This window comes from Dipodomys merriami, unplaced genomic scaffold (assembly GCF_024711535.1).
Source record: "Dipodomys merriami isolate MVZ:Mamm:240054 unplaced genomic scaffold, mDipMer1.0.p SCAF_7, whole genome shotgun sequence".
Taxonomy (NCBI): Eukaryota; Metazoa; Chordata; class Mammalia; order Rodentia; family Heteromyidae; genus Dipodomys; species Dipodomys merriami.
In genome coordinates this window covers 30,517,014-30,542,655 of record NW_027206290.1, presented here as the reverse complement: position 1 = coordinate 30,542,655, position 25,642 = coordinate 30,517,014, and the positions used below count along the sequence as shown (strand labels likewise).

Sequence of the window (25,642 nt, the reverse complement as noted above, 5' to 3'; positions counted from 1 at the left end):
GATGCTGAGTGGATGCAGCAACATGTTCTCGGATTTTCCAGCCTTTAGAGTCATGAGCCAAGTAAACTTCAATTTTTTTTTCTGTGTGTGTGTGAGTGTGTGCACACATGTGGCACATGTATGCACACACATTTGCATGCACCAGTACTGAGAATTTAATTTAGGAACTGAGCAACTACCCCTTAGCTTTTTCATTCAAGATTGGTGCTCTACCATTTGAGCCACACCTTCCCTCCTGGCTTTTTAATGGTTATTTGGAAATAAGGATCTCATGGGCTTTCCTGTCTAGGCTAGCCTCCAAACCATAATCTTTAGATATGAGCCTCCTGAGTAGCTACCAGCACCTGGCTTAAAGTTCTATTCTTTATAAATCCTGTCTTAAGCATTTTAAAAATAGTTGGAAAATGTATTAAGGCATATGGTATGTGATATAACCAGTAAATTTCCTGGTCTTGGGCCAGCACCTGCACCTTATTTACTTTGTATTTGACGGGCCATATGCCACTACTCAGGAAACCCATATAGAGTCTTACCTCAGGCCCTTTCACCTCCTTTACACAGTGAATGATGCCTATCACTGAGAAGCTTTTCCTGTGCTACTACTTCTTTTATTTTACTTTATTTTATTTTATTTGTGAACATACTGTACAGAGGGGTTACAATTACATGGGCAGGATAATGCGTACATTTCTTACCAAGCATTGCAGCCTCCTCCTTTTGTTTACCCTTCGCGTCCTGTGCTACTACTTCTTAAGGCTACTTCTTGATGCTGCTGTAATGTAACTGCTTGTCTTCATTTTGCACTGACATACTCAGTTGACCGTTCAGTTAACCAGGCTCCGGCTTTTCCCACCTAAGGATTGTATGGGGAGAGCTTCAGACAACAGAGAAGTTCTGAGAATGACTGGACTAGGCTTGACAGGGAGTCAGTCAGCTGTTAATTCACAGGAGGCCCCGTATTGCATAGAAATGGCCTAGCAGCTTAAGTTCTCCAAATCTAGTCTTGGGCTGGCAGCAGCCCAGGGAAAGAATAGCCTTGGAGTTAACTCAGAGTCAGTTGTTAATCACAGGTGGGGTTCTATGTTGGATTAGAAATGGCTTCTAGATTTAGTCATTGGCTGGAAGTAGCCCAGAGAAAGAATAGCCTTGGAACTCACTCATAGTCAGTGGTTAATCACGGGGTGGAAGGTTGGTTGGAGAGAGGGTTTCTACATTGGGTAAAATGGTTCTTCATATCTAGTTAATGGCTGGAAGCAGCCCAGGGGAAACATAGCCTTTGTTCAGTCCTCATGAATGGGATTTATAAAGAGATTCAGGAGAGTTTTCCTGCCTCTTCCCCTATGCAAAGACAGAAGGCAGTCATCAGGAAATCAGAAAGGGAGATGCTGAGCCACGTATTGGTGATAATCCAGCCACACACTGAATCTGACTATACCTTGCTTTAGGACTTTAGCTTCTAGACTATGGTAAACCAATGTTATTGTTTAAGCCAGTATGTGGTTATAATAGTCCAAACTGACTAAAATAATTGCCCAGAGCAAGAGGGGAAGTAGTCTGTGCAGAGTTCTATACTTGGTGTGTAATGGCCATAGAACCTCAGTCAAACTTGGGCTTTATTTTTCTCATTTTTTTTTTTTCTTTGTCAGTCATGAGGATTGAACTCTGGGCCTGGGTGCTGTCTCTCAGCTCTTCAGCTCACGGCTAGTGCTCTACTACTTGAGCTACAGCGCCACTTCTGGTTTTCTGGTTGTTTATTGGAGGTAAGAGTCTCATGGTTTTTCCTGCCCAGGCTGGCTTTGAACCTGGATACTCAGATCTCAGCCTCCTGAGTAGCTAGGATTACAGGCATGAGCCACTGGTGCCTGGCTTATTTTTCTCATTCTTACCATGCACATATATTTCCTAACTATAAGACAGAGCTTCTAACAGAAGTACAAGTGACTGGGTCTGAAAGTCTGAATGTAGTGTCCGCTGGGCACTGGTGGCTCATGCCTGTAATCCTGGATACTCAGGAGGCTGAGATTTGTGAGACTCTTATTTCCAATTAGCCACCAGAAAACTGGAAATGTGGCTCAAGTGGTAGAGCACTTGCCTTGAGCTGAAGAGCTGAGGCCCAGAGTTCAAACCCCATGACTGACCAAAAAAAAACGTACTGTCATGTGTACTACTAGGTGATAAACACCTTGGAAACTATCCATCATTGTATTCTATGGTATTCCTTCCTTCCTTCCTTCCTTCCTTCCTTCCTTCCTTCCTTCCTTCCTTCCTTCCTTCCTTCCTTCCTTCCTTCCTTAACTTCCTTCCTTCTTCCCTCTCTCCCACTCCCTTCTCCTTCTGCTTTTCTTTCTTTTGTAGGTACTGGGAATTGAACTCAAGGTCTCCAGCTCACCTGACTTGCTTGCTCAACTGCTACTCCACTACTGGAGCCATGTCTCCAACCTAGCTCATTTTGGAAATGGAATCTGAATTTTCTGTCCATGCTTAGACATGTACTGCAGTCTTTCACTTGTCAGCCTCTTGCTTAGCTAGATTACAGGCATGAGCTAAAGTGCCTAGCCCTATTAGTAGTTTATAGGGCTATATAGTTTATATAGGGTTTTTAAATATTATTTTTATAATCTTTATTTTTTATTTTTTTTTCAAATTCATTGTGATTAAGTGATTACATAATTTCCCAAATTTCACAGTATTGTGGGATAGTGATGCTTAAAGTCACAAACACATTCTAACTTTCATGGGGCAAATTGTCTATCATTGTCTATAACATTTATGAGTTCTATAAGCTGATGCATAGCATCAGCTGTTCCCTGTTTCCCACTCGTTCCCTCCCTCCCATCGCTGCCATTGAGTTGCTTAGTTCATTTTGGTCAATGTCCAGTGCAGCTGATGGGTCCCGCTGTTGTATGTTTTTCCCTGATTCCCTCTAGTTATGTGTTCTCCTCCTGGTTTCCCTCCGGTGTGCACATATATACCATATATGTGATCAGCAGCATGGGGTTTAGTAGTGATTCGATTAGATGAGTGGAAGTCCTTTCTTTCTTTCTTTCTTTTTGTGGGTCCGGTCGTGGGTTCTGAATTCTGGGCCTGAGCGCTGTCCCTCAGCTCTTCAGCTCAAGGCTAACACTCTACCACTTGAGCCACAGTGCCATTTCTGGCTTTTTTTTTTGTTTTTTTTTGTATTTTTTCTGCTTATGTGGTGCTGAGCAATTGAACCCAGAGCCTTATGCATGCAAGGCAAGCGCTCTGCCACTGAGCCACCTTCCCAGCCCAGTCCTTTGTTTCTTAAGCCTTGTTAATTTTGTCATATCACCTAACATTTTGGATTTAACATCCACTTCTCAGGGAGACCTGTGCCGTTTGTCTCTTCGTTCTTGGCTTACCTCACTCAACATGATTTCTTCAAGCTCCATCCATTTCCCTGCAAATGCCATTATTTTGTCCCTTCTAATGGCTGCATAATATTCCATTGTGTACAGATAGCACAATTTTTGGATCCATTCATCTGTGGTGGGACATCTGGGTTGTTTCCATATCCTGGCTATATATAGGGTTTTATAATCCTATATAGTTTATCTGGGTTAGTTGGTTAAGTGAGAGAATAAAAACTAATAAGCAAATAATGAATAGGGTAGTCTCAAAAAGTGCACAAAGCTATTCAGCAAAAATGTGTGTTATGCCAGGTGCTGGTGGCTCACACCTGTAATCCTAGCTGCTCAAGAGGTTAAGATCTGAGGATTGTGGTTCAAAGCCAGCCAATGAAAGGCCATGAAAGGCCGTGAAACTCTTATCTCCAATAAACCACCAGAAAACTGGAACTGGCACTGTGGCTTAAGCGGTCAAGTGCTCGCCTTGAGGTGTAGAGCTGAGGGACAGGCCCAGAGTTCAAGCCCCATCACCAAAAAAAAAATGTGTTATGTGATGGAACTCTCAGCTGTACAGTTTGTTGCCTCCTATCAATTCTGAGAAGACCTGTCTATTTTCTTTATTATCCTGGCCATGATTTCTGTCTTTTCTGCCAGATCTTACAGGTGCCTTCCACAGAGGCTTATTCTCTGACTATATTGTCTGTGACTCTTTGCCACTGTCTATGTTCTCTGCAGTGGAGAGAGAGACCTGTCCTTATGGGCCACAGAATCCTCTTTGGTGGAAGAATTTATGTATGAATAGGCCACAGCACATCTGCCTCAATTCAGCAGCCCTGAGGGGAATGTTATGGTGTGGCCTCTGGTCATAGCTGTGATTAACCAATGGAAAGAGTGAGTGATTAAAACACAGGTGACGATCCTCTCCACCATTCGGTACTGAACGCAATCAGAGCTAATGGAGCCAGAGGCTAACAGAGACGGTAAGAGTTAAATTTTCTTATGACTTCTAATAGGCAATATAAGAAAGGAAAGAATATTTTATTTAAGAACATCAATCCCATAAAAGTGGGGACTTTTTTTTTTCTGTGCAATTGCACCCCTCCCTTCAGCTGACAGGCTGGGAGAACAAAGATATAGAAACCTGGCACTCTGTAGTTCTGGAGGGTGGGTTATGGAAAGCTGAGTGCAGGTGGTCATATCTGTAATCTTAGCTACTCAGGAAGCTGTGAACTAGAGTATCACAGTTTGAAACCATCCAGAGCAGAAAAGTCTGTCAAACTCCAGTTAAGTAGCTAAAAGCAAGGTTGGAGGTATGGCTTATGGTGTAGAACACTAACCTTGAGCCAACACGAAGAACACATCAGAGGCTCTGGGTGTAATTTCCAACAGCAAGATGGAGGAGGGGGAAGAGTAGGAGGAGAAGGAGGAAGAAAGGAAGGAGGAGGAGGAGGAAGAAGAAAGAGGAAAAGAAAGAAGGAAAGAGAGAGCAGGAGGAAGAGGAGGAGGAAGAAAGAAATAAGAAAGAAAGAGAAATAGAAGAGAAGCAACAGTCCTAAATACAGTTGAGTTCCACCTTCACTTTTGGACCCCCAGTTCCTGCTTTTGTTGCCAGTCTGAGATTCTCCTCTCCACCGTCCAGCCAACCACCTCCACTCTAGAGTGGCTTTGCCCTGGAGCCATTTTGGCTGTTGGGTGAAGATAAAAGATAAACAACAAATTCAGTGGAAAGTAGGAATGGGGCAAACAGAAAATAGAGCAGTAATCCTAGAGGGATTTCTAGACAGGTGCTACCCATCTTCCTTCGAAACGGCTGTCTGCCCACTTACCGCCAGCCATTTACAGATGTCAGTCTGCACTATCCTTCCCATCTGTCCCCCGAAGCCAGCTCTGAGGCGCTGGGGTCTGTCTGGAAGTTTCTAGGGGAGCATGCTGCATCCTTTCTCGGTGCCCCATGGGGTGGTACCAGGGCGAATGACCCCGCTGAGCCGGTGCTCTCTCTGTAGCGCCAGGCCTGTGGGTGCTGTGCGCACGCGCCCAGGCGGCTCCTGGGGGGAACCGTTGGGGCGAATCTGATCCTGCACGGTGGTCCCAGCAGGTGCTTTGCCTTTGAGGTCTCTAGGAAGCCACCATCTTAGGTCTCTTATAGCTGTACTTGTGGTGGGCAGAAATTCTTCTGGTTTTACTGACAGGGGACTCACAGGACTGCGGTGTGGGTCACCCCTGTGCTGGACGCATCATAGATGGACGCCATCTATGGAGACCTCTTTTGGTACCTGGATGGGGATGAAAATGGGTCCTTGGACTTATCTGAATTTCAGGAAGGCCTGCAGGATTTGGGGGTCAAGCAACCCCTGGAGGATGATAAGGTAGGCTTCATTCACAGGGGTTCTGACCAGAGAGATGGGCGCTGGGAGCAGCGGAGGGGTGAAGCCAAACTTCCCTATTTCTGGGCTGGACCTGGCCTCCTGTAATACTTGTGGTTTATGAGTGCTTCTGGTTTTGTTTTTAAGGAATGACCCAACACAACTAATACTCTGTTATCTTCTCCCCATTCTTATTGGCTATCACAAAATTTCCCCCTCCCCCCAACTTTGGATGGCTCTTCCACCAATTAGCTACAATTTTGTTCTGGAGGTCAACTTGTTCAATGTACTCACTTGTCATTAATAGCTTAGATGGCAATCTGGAACAGCTGCTAGATCTGTACCTGCCATTTGGGGATGAAGAGAATTGTAGGTGATTCTCTAATGTTAGGTTTTGGTTTCTCTTCCTAGGAAGGGTTTGGTCTGAATGGTTTATACTTTCGGGCTTTGACAGGTCTGAAGTGTCCTCATATTGTAACCTTAATTATAAAGATCAAGCTTGGACACCATTTCCTTTATGAACTCTTTCCTAGCAGTCTAGAATGTCGATCCTTCCCTTCTCAAAATTATGCTTCATGCAGTTTTATTCATGCACTTTCAAGAAATTATTATTATTCGTAATTAGTACTTCATGCCCACAAAAATGTTTTGTCATTAGGATTTGTAAAACTCTTCCTATGAGTCATGGGAGTGTTGGTAGTCTGTGAGCGTTGGTAGTCTGTGTGTGAGTGTGTGTGTGTGTGTGTGTGTGTGTGTGTGTGTGTGTGTGTGTGTGTACTGGGGGCTTAAACACAGGGCTGTTCCTTAGCTTTTTTGCTCAGAGCTGGTACTCTGCCACTTGAGCCATATCTCTACTTCAGAGTTTTTTTTTTCCTGATTAATTGGAGATAAGAGTCTTACACATTTTCCTGCATGGGCTAGGAGATCCTCAGATCTCAATCTTCTTAGTGACTAGTTTGTGTATTTTTTTTTTTTTTTTTGGTGCTTGTATTGGGCTTGAACTCAGGGCCTCAAGCTCTGAGTGCTCAGCTTTTTTGTGCACATGGCTGGTGCTCTACCACCTGAACCATGCTTCTAGTTCCAGCTTTTTGCTGGTTATGTGGACATAGAATTTTCTTGGATTTGTCTGCATGAGCTGGCTATCAACCATGATCCTTATATCTTAGCCTTCTAAGTAGCTCGGATTACAGGTATGGGTCACTGGTGTCCAGCTAGAAGTCTTTAAACATCCATTTAGTCATTAGTTGTATTTTGAACATGTTCTATGTATCAAACACTGTCTCCTGGTTTCTTCATAATTTACTATTGATTTGGATGAGTGTCTTTCCCAAAGATCCCAGGATTAAAAGCTTGGTCTCCAAACAGTGGTATTATTAGGAGATGGGGGGAGGGGGATTTTTAAGATTCGGGACCTAGATGGAAGTCTCTGTCATATGGGGCTGTACCATTGAAGGAGATTGTGAACCTGGGTCCTTCCTCTTTCTCCCTGCTTCCTGGCACTTGGAGTGGGGCTTTCCCCTACCTGGATGTGCTGCTCTCCCACAGACCCAAAGGCTACGTATGTGGCCAAATGACCAGCAACTGAAGTTCTGAGCCCAAATGAGCCTTTGCTCTGATTACCATAGGTGTTTCGTCACAGCACTGACTTAACGTATCTGTGCTACCACCTGGAACAGGTGCTGTCTGTAGAAGAGTGGATTCCATAGTTCTAGTTTTTAAAAGCTCCCTTTAGTTCTTGAAGTCCTGAAAGTATTGGAAATGCAATTATTTTTAGAGCTAAATGCTCTCCATCCTTCTTTACACCCACACTTGCATTTCACTATGTAAATTATGATTTGTGTTTGCTCTTATGCTAACCACCAGCCTTTTGGTAGATCTTCTGGATTATGCCATAACAATTACCATCCTGCAAAACATAGTCATTTCTTGTCAGAACAAAAGTTTCTTTACAAATCTTTTTCCCTGCTTTTGGTAAAAGATGGAGTGGAAACCATATGAAAATGTTTTCTAGTTAGTGATGGCTGATGAAGGTTCACACATCAAACCAAGCAGAGGTACACAGGGGCTTCTCACCAAACATGGGCATCATGTTTTCCAGGAGAGATGTTGGCCTTTTTCTTCAGGTGACAGTCACCTCTCCAAGAATTTCTGAGTTGAAGCTGTGCACATGTCTCTAGTTTTCTAGGAGGACAATTAATTGTATAGACTGAAAATTCAATTGATTAAAAGCAATAGAAAATTACATTGTATAGTGATTTTATTCCTGTGGGATTTTTTTTTGGGTGCTTGTACTGGGGCTTGAACTTAGGGCCTGAGCAGTATCCCTTAACTTATTTGCCCAAGGCTGGTGCTCTTCCACTTGAGCCACACCTTCACTTCTGGCCTTTTGGTGGTTAATAGGAGATACAAATTTTTTAGACTTCCCTTCCTGGGCTGGCTTTGAACTGTTATTATTGGTCTCAGGCTACTGAGTAGCTAGGATTACAGGGGTGAACTACCATACCTGGCCATTGTTTCTTTTCTTTGATTTGCAAAGACAGGGTAAAAGACACTTTGTTCCCAAATGGAAGTTATTTATTGATATGTACATGGAACAAGATACAGAATTGGAGATATAGATGGGCCTTCAGAATGCTTTGACATTTTCTCCTGAATGATGCAAATCTCAGTTGAGTAATTTGAAAAAGAAATTGAAAAACAATAATTATTTTCTAGAAAGTAAGCAGTAGTATTTTAATCAAGCCTCTTTAGGTTATACTGGAAAAGAAACTAGCTTAGACAAAAAAAGGCTGGACTATTTTTGTAGATACCCATTATCAGACTAAGGAAGTACTTTCTATTCCTAGTTGCTAAGAGGTTTTTTTTTTTTTCTTTTGGTGGTGGTTGCTAAATACTTGCTAAATAAGCACTCTACCACCTGAGTATAAATAACTGAAGTCCTTTTGGCTTTATTTTTTGAATAAATTCTCCCCCTACCCCTTCTCCTGAAGAGCTAGGATGACATGTAGTTAAGTTGGCCACTATGCCCAGCTTTATTGGTTGAGATGAGGTCATGCTAATATTTCTCTGACTGGCCTCAAATCCATATCCTCCCAGTCTCTGCTTCCTAAGTAGCTGAGATTACAGACATGAGCTTCTAAGAGTTCTTAATCAAGATATTGAATTCATCAAATATTTATTAAGAAAATCGTATGACTTTCTCTGTTTATGCTGTAAATTACAAGATTTCTTTTTTAAATGTTAACCTAACATTCCATTTTAACTTGTTTATCTGCCCCCCCATATAAAATATATAAATAATACATGTAATTTTATATATTATGGCATTTGATCTACCATCCTTTAGGCGTTTTATATATGTATTGTCAGTGACATTGCTAATAATTTTCTTTTTGAAGAGATGGCATGAAGGGTAGATCTGCCTTATCAAATGGGTTGAGAAATATTGTCACTTTTCCACTTCTCTGAAATATTGCTGTTACTACTTCCTTAAGAGTATTGTAGAGTCAGGCACAGGTAGATTATGCCTGTAATCCTAGATATGCAGGAGGCTGAGACCCAAAGATTGTGCTTCAAAGCCAGCCCAGGCAAGAAAGTCCAGTTAAGCATGGAAAACTGGAAGGGGATCTGTGGCTCAAGTGGTAGAGCACCAGCCTTGAATGCAAAAGCTCAGGGACAGCACTCAGGACATAAGTTTAAGCCCCAGTAACAGCGTGCGCGCGCGCGCGCACACACACACACACACACACACACACACCATTGCTGTGTTTTATTGAAATAAAAACATCATTTTTCTTATCAAATTTAGCAAAAAGATTTAGAAATGTTTTGTAGTAGGATACTTACATTTAAGTTTTTGCTGTAATGGAATTTTTGGTCATGTGTGTGTTTATGTATGTATGTATGTGTGTACATGCGTGTACATGTGCGTTTGCACAACAGTTGAATTGAGGTATTAAGATAATTTAGCACTCTGGTTCATATTTACAATAAAATTGTTTCTATTTTTATTTATTTATAGAAAATTTTTGATACTGGAGATACCAACAAAGATGGGAAGCTGGATTTTGAAGAATTTTCAAAGTACCTCAAAGACCATGAGAAAAAAATGAAATTGGCCTTTAAAACTTTGGACAGAAATAATGATGGTGTGTCTTTTTCAATTTTTGTTTTTTACCAGTTTTGAAGAAACATTTTTTGGACTTTTGAAAGTCTAAATTGATGTAATTATTTTCAAGATGTAATTATTTCTTGTGTTACTATTCACTCATTTGTTTTAATAATCTTAGTTTTCTTTACAGTTCATATTTTAATGAAGAAAATTTACAGATAGCATGGTCTACTGAATTAAAAATGGACATAAAATGTTAATTATAGAACAGTCAATATGCTGATGTGACTTAAAGCTAAGGGTTAAAAAGAATAGGCTGGGAAAAAAAAAAAGCTTCAACCAGCTAGGGCTGGAAAGAAGGGGAAGGTGGCTCAGTGGTAGAGTGCTTGCCTTGCATGCATGAGGCCCTGGCTCCATTCCTCAGCACCACATAAGCAGAAAAAGCCAGAAGTGGTGCTGTGGCTCAAGTGATAGAGTGCTAGCCTTGAGCTGAACTGCTGAGAGACAGCACCCAGACCCAGAGTTCAGGCCCCAGGATGGAAAAAAAAAAAAGGCTGGGTGTAGTTGTACATGCCTATAATCCCAGCTACTTGGGAATTAGAAATTGAAAGGATCAAAAATTGAAGCTAGCCCAGGAAAATCAGTGAGACTCCCATCGCAACAAACAAGCTGAGGATATACACTTATAATTCCAGCTACGCAGAAGTTTATACATAGGAGGTCAGAGACTGAACCTTGGGTGAAAACTTGAAATTCTATCTGAAAAATAACTAAGGCAAAAAGGGCTAGAGGCATGGCTCCATGGAGAATACTTGCCTAGCAAGCAAGAAGCCTGAGTTCAAGCCTTAGTACTGCAATAATAATAATAATAATAATAATAATAATAATAATAATACATTCTTGCCTTTTCTGTAAAAAATATTTATTTCTATTCATTTATAGGCATGGATATTATATATTCTAAAATTTAAAAACTTTCAGATTATCTTATATTTAATATATTTTTTTTTAAAGATTAAGGAGGAACAAGGTACTGGTGGCTCATGCCTATAATCCTAGCTACTGAGAAGGCTGAGATGTAAGGATTATGGTTTGAAGCCAGCCTGGCCAGAAAAGTTCATGAAACTCTTATCTCCAACAAACGACTCAGAAAAAGCTGGAAGTGTTGCTGTGGCTCAAGTGGTACAGTGCTGGCCTTGAGCATAAAGAGGCCCAGGGCCCAGGCCCTGAGTTCAAGCCCCAGGACCAGCAGAAAGAGAAAAAAAAGGACTCTGCTCTTGAAAATTAAAGGAAAATATAGATAGCATATAGCATGTGAGATTTAACTATATACTTTCTGATTGGTATTATGTCCTCTCTATTTATAGGAGTAGCTTAGAGACCCAGTTATGAAGGGCATAAAACAAAGGCCATAGTATGAGAAAGGGAGGTACCATGAACCTCCCATCTCTAGCAACAATCAGTGAAAGAGGAAATTTATCAGGTTATAACATATCTCTACATTCCTCTCTCTTTATAAAGAGTCAGGGTCACCCATTCCATACACTTGCTATTCAGTAGAGAAGTTGAACAAATAGATTGAGAGAAAATGGGGTTTATATTGTAATGGCAAACATCACATAAAAGTTTAGACATAAATATTTTAGCATCATGGGCACTGACGTCTTAGCTGTGGCTACTTAGCCATAAACAATATGCAAACCAATAGGCTTGGCTGTGTTCCAATAAAACTTTATTTACAAAGACAGTTAACAAGCCTTATTTTGCTTGAAAGTTACTGATTCACACTAAAGCTAAATTCAAAGCAAATTCTTACAAACCAAGTCGATTCAACTAATTTAGAATGAGTTTGGTTCAAGTCTATGATTCTATATCAGGAAGAGCTGAGCTTATGATAGAAGATAGAACTATGAGAGCATCCTTGTCTTCTGATAAACCTTTATGCCTGTCCCCATTCTAGTCTTCCTCTAATTGTCAAGCATAATTCAGATGTTACAATCAGCTTGCCTTCCTTTCTGCAAATTTCCAGTCTAGTTTGGACTCTGAACTGGAAGGGCTGGCTCAAGTGGTAGAACACTTGTCTAATAAAAAGCAAAGCCCTGAGTTCAAGTCCAGTACTACCAAAAAAAAAAGACAGAAATCTTGAATGTCTATGGCCATATCACCTTGAATATACCCATATTGTCTTAACTTGATCACCTTTCAGTTGAGTTGCGGTGGAAACTTTCTTGATAAACTTAGGAAAGCCAAAAGTGGAGAAATGGAACTACCTCAGGATCAACTGCCAGATAATTAGTGGCCAGTGATCCCAGCACATAAGCCATACACATATCCATGTCCTTCACAGAAAATTCTAGTAAAATAAAGATGATATTTTGTGTGTGTGTATGTGTACCAGTCCTGGGACGTGAACTCAGGCCCTGAGCTTTTTTTTCTTTCTTTCCCCTCAAGACTAGCACTCTACCACTTGAACCACAGCTCCATTTCAGCTTTTTGGTGTTAATTGGAAGTTAGAGTCTCAGAAACTTAGTTTTGAACTATGATACTCAGATCTCAGCCTCCTGAGTAACTAAAAGACAATGATCCATTTAATGACACATTTACAGCAAATGTAAACAGTATCACTTTATCTCTCTCTCTCTCTCTCTCTCTCTCTCTCTCTCTCTCTCTCTCTCTCTCTCTCTCTCTCTCTCTCTCTCTCTTTTTTGCATTAGTGCTGGTACTGGGTCTTGAACTCAGGTACCGGGGCTTGAACACAGGCCCTTGTGCTCCTGCTTGACTTTCTTTCTCATGACTGGTGCTCTATCTACTTGAGACTTAGGGACTGCTACTTCTTAATTTCATCACTGAGTAAGGCTATTGGAACTCTGGGATCTTCTGTAGAATGTCAGGTTTTAGCTATATGATTGTCAGTGATTACTGAGTTAAATGATGTGCATATATTTTTGTTCCATGTTCATGTTTACTTGGTCAAAGTTTGAGTATTGATGTGGTAATATGGATTTAAGCTGATCTATACTGTACCTAGACACATAATTTTGCCTTAATCATTGTAAAGCTTTCTCTTGAATAGAAGATTTGAAAATTCAATTTCCAAGATCTTTATCAATTCTGAGTCTGAGTTTCTGTTGTTTTCATTTGCTTAAAGGAAAAATTGAGGCATCAGAAGTTGTCCAGTCTCTCAAGACCCTGGGTGTAAATATTTCTGAACAACAAGCACAATTAATTCTAGAAAGGTAAGCTCCTTGTCCTGTTTATTACTACTGCTGCTGCTGCTGCTGCTGCTGCTGCTGCTACTACTACTACTACTACTATTTTGTGCTGGTACTGGGACTTGAACACAGGGCCTGGGCTCTGTCCCTTAGCTTTTTTCACTTAAGGCTGGTGCTCCACCACTTGAGCCACAGCTCCATTTTCATCTTTTATTGAGTTTCACAGACTTTCTTGCAGGAGCTGGCTTTGAGCTGTGATTCTCAGATCTCAGCTTCCAGAGTAGCTAGGATTACAGATGTTAGCCGCTAGTGCCCAGCTTGATGGTTATTTCCATTCTCACTTTAATATTCTTCATTAGAGAGCTGCATGTGTTAAGTGAGGCATTAAAGCATTTTTCTGTACTGCACTATTCATTATTCTTAGTGGCCATTGTTTGTCTTTCCTTTTTCCCTGTATTTGTTTTTTGTATGCCTTTATGTGTCTACAGGCAGGGATGGGCGAGGGAGCCCAGAGAGTGGAACAGGAGTAGGTGTTACAGTCGGACACAAGGTGACAAGGACTTGGCTGTTTCTTGTCTTCCTCCTCTTGCTTTCTGTGGTGACAATAGAACTCATTTTTTCTAAGGTAACTTGTCTAGCAAATTGTTTAGGTGTTTAGGTGACTAGATGAGGAAAAATTCCAAAGGTCTCCCAGTGATCAGATAACTTTAATTCTCAGAACTCAGTGTCAATCTGAACATCATTATCTGGAACCATCAGTTCAGCTGTTTAGTCAGATATTTACAGCCTTAATCTGCTATTTTACAAGATGGGATCATACCCTCTGAAGTACAGATACTTTTATAATTCTTTTATTACCACCTATTCTACCCCCCCCTCCGCCCCCATGGTACTGAATAGTACTATTTTTTTTTTCTTTTTCAATGGTACTGGAGTTTGAACTAAGGGCCTTGTGTTTGCTAGATGGATATTTACAGTTGAGTCATGCTTCCAGCCCTCTTTTGCACTAGTCATTTTTGAGATAGGGTCTTGCTTTTTTCCTAGGTCTAGGCTGGATTGTAATCGACTTGTTTCATACATTTTGTCAGAGCTGGGATGGCAGGGACATACATCAAGACCAGCTTCTGTTCAGATAAAATCCTGTGGACTTTTCTGTCCAGGCTGGCCTTGAACTGTGACTGTCTTCATCTTAGCTCTCTCAAGTATCTGGGATGACAAGTGCACATCACTTCACCTAGCTCATCGGCTAAGAGTCTCACAAGGTCAGCCCAGTCTGACCTTGAACTGCAACTCTCCCAATTTCGGTCTTCTAAGTATCTAGGATTACAGGTGTGAGCTTTGATGCCTGGCTTCATTCATTTAATCATCTATTTATTTGATGGTATTGGACATTGAACTCAGAGCCTCACATTTGCTAGTCAGGTGCTCTACCACTTATGCCCTTTTCCTTTTTCTTGTTTTTATTACTTTTATTTTTTTGTTTATATGGTACCAAGGAATCCAACCCAGGGTCCCATGCATGAAAGTTAAGCACTTTACCACTAAGCCACATGGCCAGCCCCTACTTAGGCCCTTTTGATTAGGTTCTCATGACTATGTCAGGGTTAGCCTATACTACAATCTTCCTATTAAAGTTTCCAGTGTAGCTGGGATGAAAAGTATTAACCACTATGCCCAGCTTTTATTGGTTGAGAAAAGGTTTCACAAACTTTATGCCTACGGTGGCATTGAACCACTCTGTATTAGGCACTATACTAGACACCAGTTACAGCAGTGAATAAAAATCAGCCCAAATCCTGCCCATATTTGGGAGTTTGAGGATGGGGTTAGAAAATGAACAATTGTAATGAAATAGAAAATAGTGATTCAGTAAAGCTACAGATGTGGCAAACAAAAAATGAACTTGTAAAAGTAAGTAGTGACTTTGTTTCTCCTGTAGATATGGAATGTCAAAGTCTGTGCACTGGGACAAGTGAAGTGTAATTTCATGTATGCAGATCAGAATGTAAAATGGCACCAGAAAGCATAATAAGTATTTCAAAATTACATTTTATTTGACTACCATCTTTCTGTAGCCTTTCCATAAAATTACAATAGTGAACAAGCCAATCAAAAGTCTGGCATGATGCTGAATTGATCTTAGGGGGGAAAAAACAGTACAGATGGACTCTGTTTTCAATAGAGTTATAAAACAAGCAAAAAGTTTGTGTTAAATATTTAAGATTATAACATGTTAATTTTAAAGGTGAAAACAAGGTACAAACATGAGGTGTCTTGCTGATTTTTGTGTTATCTTCAATTTTATTCACCAACATTTTATAGTTTTCATTGAAGATTGTTTATACCTTTTTTTTTATTGTGAACATACTGTACAGAGGGGTTACAATTACATGGGCAAGATAATGAGTACATTTCTTATCAAGTATTGCAGCCTCCTCCTTTGTTTACCCTTCACATCCCTTCCCAGCCTCCCCCCGCCCCCCCACCCAATCATCCCCGCCCCCCCACCAAAGTTGTAAAGTTCATTTTTGACATGACAACTTGTACTTCTCATTGTTGCAACGGGTCCACCTGTATCCTTAACTGACTTGTTTTTCCCCTTCTCCTCCACAAATTATACCGACATCAAATATAGTGAAACCAGGGGTTATACTGTGGAGGAGGGACATACAAAGCAACAAAGAGATAATCTTATAAATGTGTTAGAAACAAATGCATGAAAGCAAAAAAACATTTAAATACATATCTAAGGGTTCATTTTCCTAACATCACATTATCTGACCTTTTCTGCTTGACTCATACATATACTAGAAATTGCAAATAAGGGAAACCATGGGACCTATGTTTCTTTGGGCTTGGCTTACTTCACTTAATATAATTTTTTCCAAGCCTTTCCATTTCCTAACAAATGGGGCAATGCCATTCTTTCTGATGGAGGCATAGAATTCCATTGTGTATATATACCACATTTTCTTGATCCATTCAACTACTGAGGGGCATCTGGGTTGGTTCCATATCTTAGCTATGGAAAATAATGCTGCAATAAACATAGTTGTGCTGGTAGCTTTAGTGTGGTCTTGTTTGTAAACATTTGGGTAAATGCCCAAAATTGGGATTGCTGGGTCATAGGGGAGCTCTATCTGAAGTCTTTTGAGGAACCTCCATACTGCTTTCCAAAGTGGTTGAACAAGTTTACATTCCCACCAACAATGAAGTAAGGTTCCCTTCTGTCCACATCCCCTCCAGCATCTGTTGTTATTAGTATATCTTTGATTAAATGAATACTTTGGGTTTTTTTTAGCTATTACATTGATTGTTTTGCAAATTTCTGTATTGTAATATAGTAATGATACTTATTTTTATATACTGATCTTAGTACACTAAAACTTTTCTGGAGGCTGGGAAGGTGGCTCAGTGGTAGAGCGCTTGCCTCAGATGCATGAGGCCCTGGGTTCAATTCCTCAGCACCACATAAGCAAAAAGCAAAAAGCCGGAAGTGGCACTGTGGCTCAAGTGGTAGAGCACTGGCCTTGAGCTGAAGAGCTGAGGGACAGTGCCCAGGCCCAGAGTTCAGGCCCCAAGACCAGACCCCCCCCCCAAAAAAAAAAAAACCAAACCAAAAACCAAAACAAACTTTTCTGCATTCATTGAATAGTTTGTTTTGTGTGAGTGTAGTCTCTGCAGTTTTGTATACTTAAGATCCTGTCATCTGCAAACAGTGAAAATTTAATTTTACCCTTTCTAATTTATGTCCTTTATTTCCAGGATTTCTTAAGCATTTAAAGGCCTACTTAATAAGAGTTTGATTTCTTACAATCACTGTTTTTTTTCTTTTTAACATGCAAGCTGGAAAAGCAAATTGTAGCATATTTCAAAATTGCATCCAAATGTTGTAACAGAATGGTAAAAACAAACAAAAAAAAATGAAACCAAAAAACAAAAAAAACCCCAACAAACCTTCCCGAGTCAGTGCAAGCAAACATGGATCATAATTCATTCATGACTACTTTCCAGTATTTAATTGTCTAGGTTTTGTGTTTTATAGCTCATGACAGGGTGCCTGCAGCAATCTTTAGTGAGCTCTCACTGTAATGTTGGGGTTTATTTTTGTCTAGGTAGTTAAACCTACCTTACAGGACCATTAAATACCTGCTGCTAATTCTGATAACCTAGTATGATGGGTTTAAGTTTTTAATAAGTATATTACATAGGAAAAAGAAATTGTTATTGTATATGATGGACAGTAATACCAGCTTTGTCCCTGTGTTCTTTAATCTCTTAAAAATTCTTTCAGTATTGATGCCGATGGGACAATGACAGTGGATTGGAATGAATGGAGGGACTACTTCTTATTTAATCCTGCTTCAGACATCCAGGAAATTATTCGTTTCTGGAAACATTCTACAGTGAGTTTGCTTTGTGTCATTATACTTCTTTGGAACTGCATGCCATTCACAGAATTACCACCCAAGAATCCCCATGTAAAATCTGAGCCAGGGTCCCCAAATCCCAGTAGTTCCTTATCTTGAAGAAATTTATTAGACAAACATGCAAAAGTCTTTAAAATCATGCCATTGTCCACAATTAGAAGGACCACCTTGATGCATGAGCTGTGCAGCTTTAATTAGCATATTCGTCTTCTACCAGGAAGAAGTCTAAAAGTCACATATTGCCCACATCATCTCAACACCTGTGCCTACTAAGGGCTTACCTTGTCCATGCTGATGTGGCCTCGGGTCCCTTCTGGAACTTAGGCTTATTTAGGCAGGCTCCTACATGGATCTCTGGCATGTTGAGGATACTCAGTGAACTCACTGAAGGTTATGTAATATTTTTGGCTCATTTGCACAGTGTGTCACACCAGTTGGTATTCCACAAAGCTTTTACATTTTGATTAAGTTTTATCAATATTCTGCTAAAATAAGGTGGTACTGAAATGAAATTTCCTCTGGAGGCCACTGGGGACTCTCTGGAGGAAAAGAGTGAGCTTCTCTTCTATATTCACTCATGGATTTCAGCAAAGTTAAATGAAGCCTATAGTTCATATACTGCCATTAGCAGCAATGCCTAAACACTATGAAAATTGTTGGTGATTAATATCCATTCAACTGTGAGTATAAAATTAAGTAGTGCTACATTAGCAGTTCAGTTGGACACATTTTATACTTGTATGAAGCATTACTCATTGTTTATTGTAAACTGAGAGAGGGGAAGGTCATTTCCATGGCCTCACTCCTTACCCTTACATGCTTGCCTGTGAAATCTCTGATGCCAACCAAAATGAGTTAGATAATTATAAGAACATGATTACAGATTTCATTTCTTTCAAGCTACATTTGTAACCTGTAGCAATGTTTAGGACAGGTATGATGAATGATCATTTCACATAATATCTACCTACTAGCTAAATTTTACATACAATCTCTTGCATGCTTTAAGTAACAAGCCAGATTTGTAAAACTATTTCTAGAAAGTCAATATGGGAACCGAGCTTAGGGAGAGTCACATATATGATTTTATATATATATATATATATATATATATATATATATATATGTACATATATATATATATACACACACACACACACATATATATGTATATATATATATTAAAGATACTGTACAGAGGGGTTACAGTTACATTAGTAAGATGAGTACATTCCCTATCGAACATTGTTACCCCCCTCCTTTGTTTTTTCCCTACCATCTCTTTCCTTCCCACCTCCCCAACTCCTCCCCTCCCAAGTTGTAAAGTTCGTTTTCAACATAGTGTCTTATACATCTCATTGTTACAATGGGTCAACCTGTATCCTTGTTTCAGCATTTTGTTATTTCCTTTCCCCTCCCCAAATTAGAAAAATGTATATACAAGATGCAGGGCACCAGAATCAAATACAGTGAAAACAGGGGTTATACCATGGAGGAAGAATATGGTTTTTGTTTCATTTTATAAAGTAATGTGCCATGGTTTGTGTCATATGTAGATATACTTTTGAGATAAAGATTACTTTTGAGGAACTGACAAACTTAATTCCTTCCTTCCTTCCTTCCTTCCTTCCTTCCTTCCTTCCTTCCTTCCTTCCTTCCTTCCTTCCCTCCCTCCCTCCATCCTTTCTTCCCCCTCCCCTCCCCTCCCCTCCCCTCCCCTCCCCTCTCCTCTCCTCTCCTCCCCTCCCCTCCCCTCCCCTCCCCTTCCCTCTCCTCTCCTCTTCTTTTCTTGCCCCAGAACTTGAATTCTGGGCCTGGAGTCACTGAAACTCTTTGTGATTGAGGCTAGTGCTCTATCACTTGAGCCACAGCGCCATTTCCAGCTTTTTCTGAGTAATATATTGGAAATAAGAGTTTCATGGCCATTCTGGCTTCAAACAGGGATCCTCAGATCTCAGACTCCTGAGAAGCTAGGATTACAGGTGTGAGCCACTGGTGCCTGGCCTAATTTCTTAAAAGTTGTCATCACTAATGCTTGTCTAGCATCCTGAAAAGTATACTAGAAAGGATTCACTATATCTGATGAAATACTGTTCTTTTATTATAACTTAAACAAACAAAAGTCACCTAGTCTATAAAGAAAGAATGTTAACGATTGAGTTGATAAAAAATTGGTCATTATTGATTTGATAAAAATTGGTAATTACATTAATTGAATGTGGTAATGATTTGATAAAATTGGTAATAATTGTTTTAGTAAAAATTGATAACTTATTAAATGAATGTGGTAATCATCCATTTGGTAAAATCATTAATTAATGATTGATTTGGTAAAATTGGTCATTAACTTTATTATTGGTGAATTAAATTGGTAATTATTTTAATTTCTTGTGAACTGATACTGCATTATATTTAGTGTGAACAGACTATAATCATCTAAGTGCTTAAATTGGCTTATTGTAAGTTCTGAGGAATATAGATAATCTTAACCAAAATAATGCATGGTTCTCTAGAACTAACACCAGCAGAAGCCTCTCGTTGGAGGGTCAGTTTTTAGCCGAAGGAGTAAGATGGTCTTTTTCTCCCGTGTGCACAGGGGATTGACATAGGGGACAGTTTAACTATTCCTGATGAGTTCACAGAAGAAGAGAAGAAGTCGGGGCAGTGGTGGCGGCAGCTGTTGTCCGGAGGCATTGCTGGGGCTGTCTCTCGGACGAGCACTGCCCCTCTAGATCGCTTGAAGGTCATGATGCAGGTGAGCTCCAGGGCCTTGCTCTGAGTCATGTGCTGCTTTGAAAACAGATTGTAAGTTTCTGTTTTTTAAATTAGCATATGTTAGCTGTACGAGGGTAATTTCGTCACGACCCCTGCATATGTGTAAACTACATAACCCATCAACCTTGCCTTGGTTTCCAGTCTCTTTTATCCCACTTCCTCTTCTTACAACAATTTCAACAAGTATCATTGTTCTATTTTCACTCATACAAATAATCTACATGAACCATACTCACCCTCTTGTTAGCCTTTCCCTTTTCCTACTGGTCCTCCCCAACTGCATTTGGGTCTATTTTGCTTCCCTGTTGTTGTTTTAGACTGTGTATTAATTTTAACAAGCATGTATTATGTGTTGCTCTGAATAGCTCTATTGTTTTCCCACTCGTATCTCTCAGCAGCTTTCACTGAGCTGCTGTATACTGTCTTCTTACACAGTTGCACTGCATTTAAAAATTCATTCTCTCTTTCTCAAAAAGAGGTTTCAAAATGTTCCAGTAATAGTCTGTCATACCTTAAAAAAACGTTTTATTTTATTGCTATTAACCCTTAGTTCAGTCCATGTAAGTATTTGGCAATGTTCTGCCAAACCTTAAATTATTGGTGGGTGTATGTGTGTAAGAGCTTTTAATCTTTGGCTTTCTATGATTATTCAACTGTTTCATTAAAAGAAATCCTCTAGCCATTATTATAGTGTTCACTTTAAATTACTTGTATTTTCACTCATTTTTATGTTACTTTATTAAAAGTGGGGCATTTCTGAAATCTAGAATCAGGGGATAAAGATACAATTTTAAAAATTATTTAAAAGCTAAGATTAGCAGAAAAAGACCTGGATTTATAGACTGGCTTCTCTGTTCACTCTCAGTGTGGTATTAGGCTAGAAAGAAGCAGGGAATGGAAATGAATTAATACAGTAGACCCTTGGTACTCATGGGTACCTGGTTTCAAGGAGAACACACTTGAGAAAGTTCAGGGTGATGCTGCACATGTTTGATTCATTTCTTCCATATCACCACCCAACTTCCACTAAAGGATGTGCCACCTTTGAACAAATCTTAGATTTCCACTTGGTGCTTCATTTAAGCACATTGCATGGCCTTTTAAGACGTGGGAGGATTACTATAATGTTCACTTTGTTTTGGGGGCACCATTTGCTTTTTGGGGGGAGGCAGATTCCACAAAATTCAAAGGCAGGGAGACATTCAATAGATCACACAAAGATTTAAACATGATTGATGATAACATGGGACTGGCCAGGAGTTTCTTGATATCCATGGAGCTGAGTGATGTTTGGAAAGTTTCACTTAAATTTAAAAAATTCTTTTGATTTAAAACATTATTATTATTTTAATAAACTTGGTTAAAACTGCATGTAACCTATATATAAGGAGGAATTTGTGTAGTTCAGCTAGGTAGGTATTTATTCTTTATGCTATCCATGGAGTACCTGAGGCTGTAAGAGTTCACTAACTTTCTCTTTCTAATGAGCTAATTAGCTAGACCAGGAATTGCATGTCTTTACCACTTGAGCTTATAGTTCTCACACTGTGTGTGGCCATTGAGGTCTTATTTTTCTTCATTCTGAAATCTAACAGGATGACCTTACAAGACAACCCAATACACTGGGACACTTGAATAACCTATTGAAATACAGAAGCTGCTTAAAAATTATTTTAAAAGTTGTGTTATATATATATATATATATATATATATATATATATATATATATGCACATACATATACACATACATGTATATTTAAAACTTTTTGTTTAAGACTTTTGTACACAAATATTTCTGATCTTTTTTTTTCTTTTTGGTAGTATTGGGACTTGAACTCAGGCCCTCATTCTTGCTAGGCAGATGCTCTATTACTTGAGCCATGGTTTAGTCCTTTGGCTTTAGTTATGTTTTAGATATGATCTAATATTTTGGCCTGGGCTTGCCTCAGGCATGGACCAACAAACTTGACTTATTTGTTGAGACATTAGTGATATCAGTCTAACTTTTTGCCTAGACTAGTCTTGAACTACACTCCTCCTCATTTTCATCTCCTGAATAGCTGGGTTTGCAGGTGTGAGCCACTGAGCCCAGCCCAATTTCTAAGATTTTTTTTTTTTTTCAGAATGAAGCCAAGTCTCAAAATTTGTTTAGGGACAAGCATGGTGTTTTTAAGAAAAGGGGGTAGGGATTGGTATATGTATTTTCTATTAGGAACAGTAGCAAATTAACTCTGAAGAAGCTTAAACACTCATGTTTTCCTAAAAATCTATTGTGAAGTTTATGTATTTACACAAAAATGGATTTTTCAGGACTTTAGATTCTGCAAATTTGAGGTGGTTTCCAAAGTCGTCTTCAGGTTTGATATACCCACAGTACTCAAAAAGGTTTTATACCCATGGTCCTGTTTTATTACAGGGAAAAGATAAAGATTAAAATCAGCCAAGCAAAGGAAGTACAGAGGGCTGAGTCCAGGGAAGTACCAGCCTCAGAGTGTCTCTTGTCCTGTTGCTGTGGAGTCTTAATGCTGTACTTTATTGGCATTGACGTGGAGCAGTAAACACAGGGCACTGCAGGGAGGCTCAACCCAGCCTTTGGTGTCCAGCATTTTTATTTGGGCCACGTTCTATTCTGACCTTCAGTCTTTTTTTTTTTAAATTAATGTTTTTTTTTAATTGTGTAAAGACTGTAGAGAGGGGTTACAATTACATGAGCAAGGTAATGAGTACATTTCTTATCAAGCATTGTTGCCTCCTCCTTTGTTTCTCCTTACCATCCCTGTCCTCCCATCACTCCTCCCCCTCCCCCGACACTGCCAAAGTTGTAAAGTTCGTTTTTCAACATCACGTCTTGTACATCTCATTGTTGCAATGGGTCCACCTGTATCCCTATTTAAACGATTTGTTTTTTCCCTTCTCCTCCCCAAATTATACCAACATCAAATGCAGTGAAAACAGGGGTTATACCATGGGGGAGGGACATACAAAGCAACAAAGAAATCATCTTATAAATATGTTAAAAACAATCCCAAGAAAGAAAAACCATTTGAGTCCTTTAGCTTCTTCCATCTTCTTTTCCTTCCTTCTCTCTTCCTTCTCTCTTTCTTCCAGCTCTCTCTCCTTTCCCTTCCTTACTCCCTCCTCTCCCTTCCTTCCCTTCCTCCTTTCTTCCCTCCTTCTTTTGATACTTTTATTTCCCTTTCCTTTTCCTCCCTCTCTTCCCTTTCTTCCCTCCCGCATTTTCTCCCTCCCTCCCTCCCTCTCTTTTTTCTTTCCTTCCATCCTCCCCTCCCTCCCTCCCTCCCTCCCACCCTCCCTTCCTTCCTTCCTTTCTTCCTTCTTTCCTTCCTTCCTTCCTTCCTTCCTTCCTTCCTTCCTTCCTTCCTTCCTTCCTTCCTTCCTTCCTTCCTTTCACTTTTAGTGGTAGTTTCTTGTGTATATGCTGAAATGACTGGAACTAAAATTCTTTTCAATTTTATTAGTTTTAATTTTCTTCTATAGCTAAACATACATTTTGGCATCTTTAAAGGACTACCTCATCTATGGTATCATCCAAGTAATTCATTTGCCCTAACTTAATTCATCAGCATTAACTGGGCTGGGCTGTGGATGCACGTTGTTTTCAATTTATTGCCTACCAAGACCTTGAGAGATAACCCATAGGTTAAGGTACATTTCCCTTTTTGTTTTCAGGCTTTGTGCATTCAAGTTTCTATGGCTCTGATGTATGTAATAGCCAAATCATTTTTATCACTCATATCTGGATTACTATTTTGGAGTTTTCTTTTTTATTTCTCTTGTTTCAAAGGGTGTTTCAGTGTAATGTATCATGTGGTTTCTTTTATGTATATTGTTCATAATCACTTAATTTTGACCATATTCTCTCCATTTCCCCTGCTAAAGATACCAATTAAACTCGTAGTTTTAGAGTGAGACATAAACGTTTGCCTCAAAAATGAGAAAAACATGTGGTGGTAATTCCTCCCATCATATACTTTATTTTCAGATAGATCTCCTGGCCATTCAATAAACAGTATTGAAAAGAGTTTATATGACTCATTTAGTACTGTATCAGCTACTTGCAGTTGATTTTATATTACTTTGCTTTTGTTTTTAGGTTCATGGTTCAAAATCAATGAACATATTTGGTGGCTTTCGCCAGATGGTAAAAGAAGGAGGTGTTCGTTCCCTTTGGAGAGGAAATGGCATAAATGTCATTAAAATTGCTCCAGAGACAGCTGTGAAGTTCTGGGCATACGAACAGGTAATTGTAATCATCTATGGAAATTATGGGCAAAGAGAAGTTACTAAACGGATTCAGTAAAGATTCATACATTCGTTTTAGAATTCTTATAGCACATACATATTTTTAAAATATAAACTCCATGAGGAATTTCTCCTAAAAGATTAAGCTCAATAAACTCAGTGATTTCTTATGAGTAAATTCTGGAATTCTGGATCTCATGATTCATAAAGCATTTTTTTGTTCTTGGTGGTACTGGGGTTTGAACTCAAGACCTTGTACTTGTTGGACAGGTGCTAAACCACTTGAGTCACACCCCCAACCCAGTGTGTGTTTTCTTTAAGTCGATCTGAAGGAAAAGGTAGACTCTCTACTTATTTGAATTGCTAATAGAATGGTACACTAACATACATTTTACAAAAGTGTCCCACTCTAATTACTCTGGAGAGGAAGCTTTTAAGTTAAAATTCTGTGTGTGATTTGATATTGCTGTAACCTAGAGCTGAGTTCATAGTAAAAGCTCCTTAAAGGCAGGGCCATGCTTCTTATTGAGCACTGCCACACTGAGGTTCAGTGCAGTACTTGTGGTTAAAGTGCTAAGCCAGTGTTTGTTGAATGAATAAATGAGAGAATGAGTGAATGTGCTTACCTCTGAATCAGCTTCTCTGCTGACTTTCATTGACTTACATGGCTTAGGATATTGCTTCCTCCTAGCCAGATGGTAAAAAGAAATATAGGAATAATAAGTATTAGAATCTAGCTTTCCCCGAGATCCTTAGCAGAACGGTCTAGTTGAGCATTTACCAAGGCCTTTTCAGTCATTCATTCCATCACTGTTTATTGTGGACTACTAGGGCCTTGAAATTTAAATTCACTCTGTAATTTCTGGTTGTATTTTAAATAAGTTTTAGATTATTTTGGAAAATGTTTTGATCTAGAACAGCAGAATAGACTCAAGCAGATTATAAAATCTAGTGATGTCCTTAGTGTAGGAAATCAAGCAGCATCAAAGAAGCATTGACAGGATGTCAATGAGTATAGTTCCATAAGTCTGTGATAAATTTTCAGCCACACCCTTAAAAAAATAAACAATATCAAAAGAAAAGAAACACTGGACAAGAATGTAATGGGAACCCATTTTGGGG

At 39.5% G+C, this 25,642-nt stretch overlaps 1 protein-coding gene across 3 annotated transcripts in view; it reads left to right on the top strand.

Moving 5' to 3' along the window:
- Positions 1-25,642, top strand: part of Slc25a24 (solute carrier family 25 member 24) — a 44,931-nt gene that overhangs the window by 4,417 nt on the left and 14,872 nt on the right. Inside the window, exons 2-7 of one of the 3 annotated variants that reach the window (XM_070006168.1) lie at positions 4,101-4,345; positions 9,750-9,876; positions 12,988-13,075; positions 17,346-17,457; positions 20,078-20,236; positions 24,372-24,518. In XM_070006168.1, the coding sequence (XP_069862269.1) occupies positions 9,837-9,876; positions 12,988-13,075; positions 17,346-17,457; positions 20,078-20,236; positions 24,372-24,518 (546 nt within the window). In that variant the 5' untranslated portion in view covers positions 4,101-4,345; positions 9,750-9,836. Of the gene's footprint in view, positions 1-4,100; positions 4,346-5,336; positions 5,732-9,749; positions 9,877-12,987; positions 13,076-17,345; positions 17,458-20,077; positions 20,237-24,371; positions 24,519-25,642 lie in introns of those variants that run through there. The other 2 variants (XM_070006167.1, XM_070006166.1) reach the window with 2 other exon arrangements.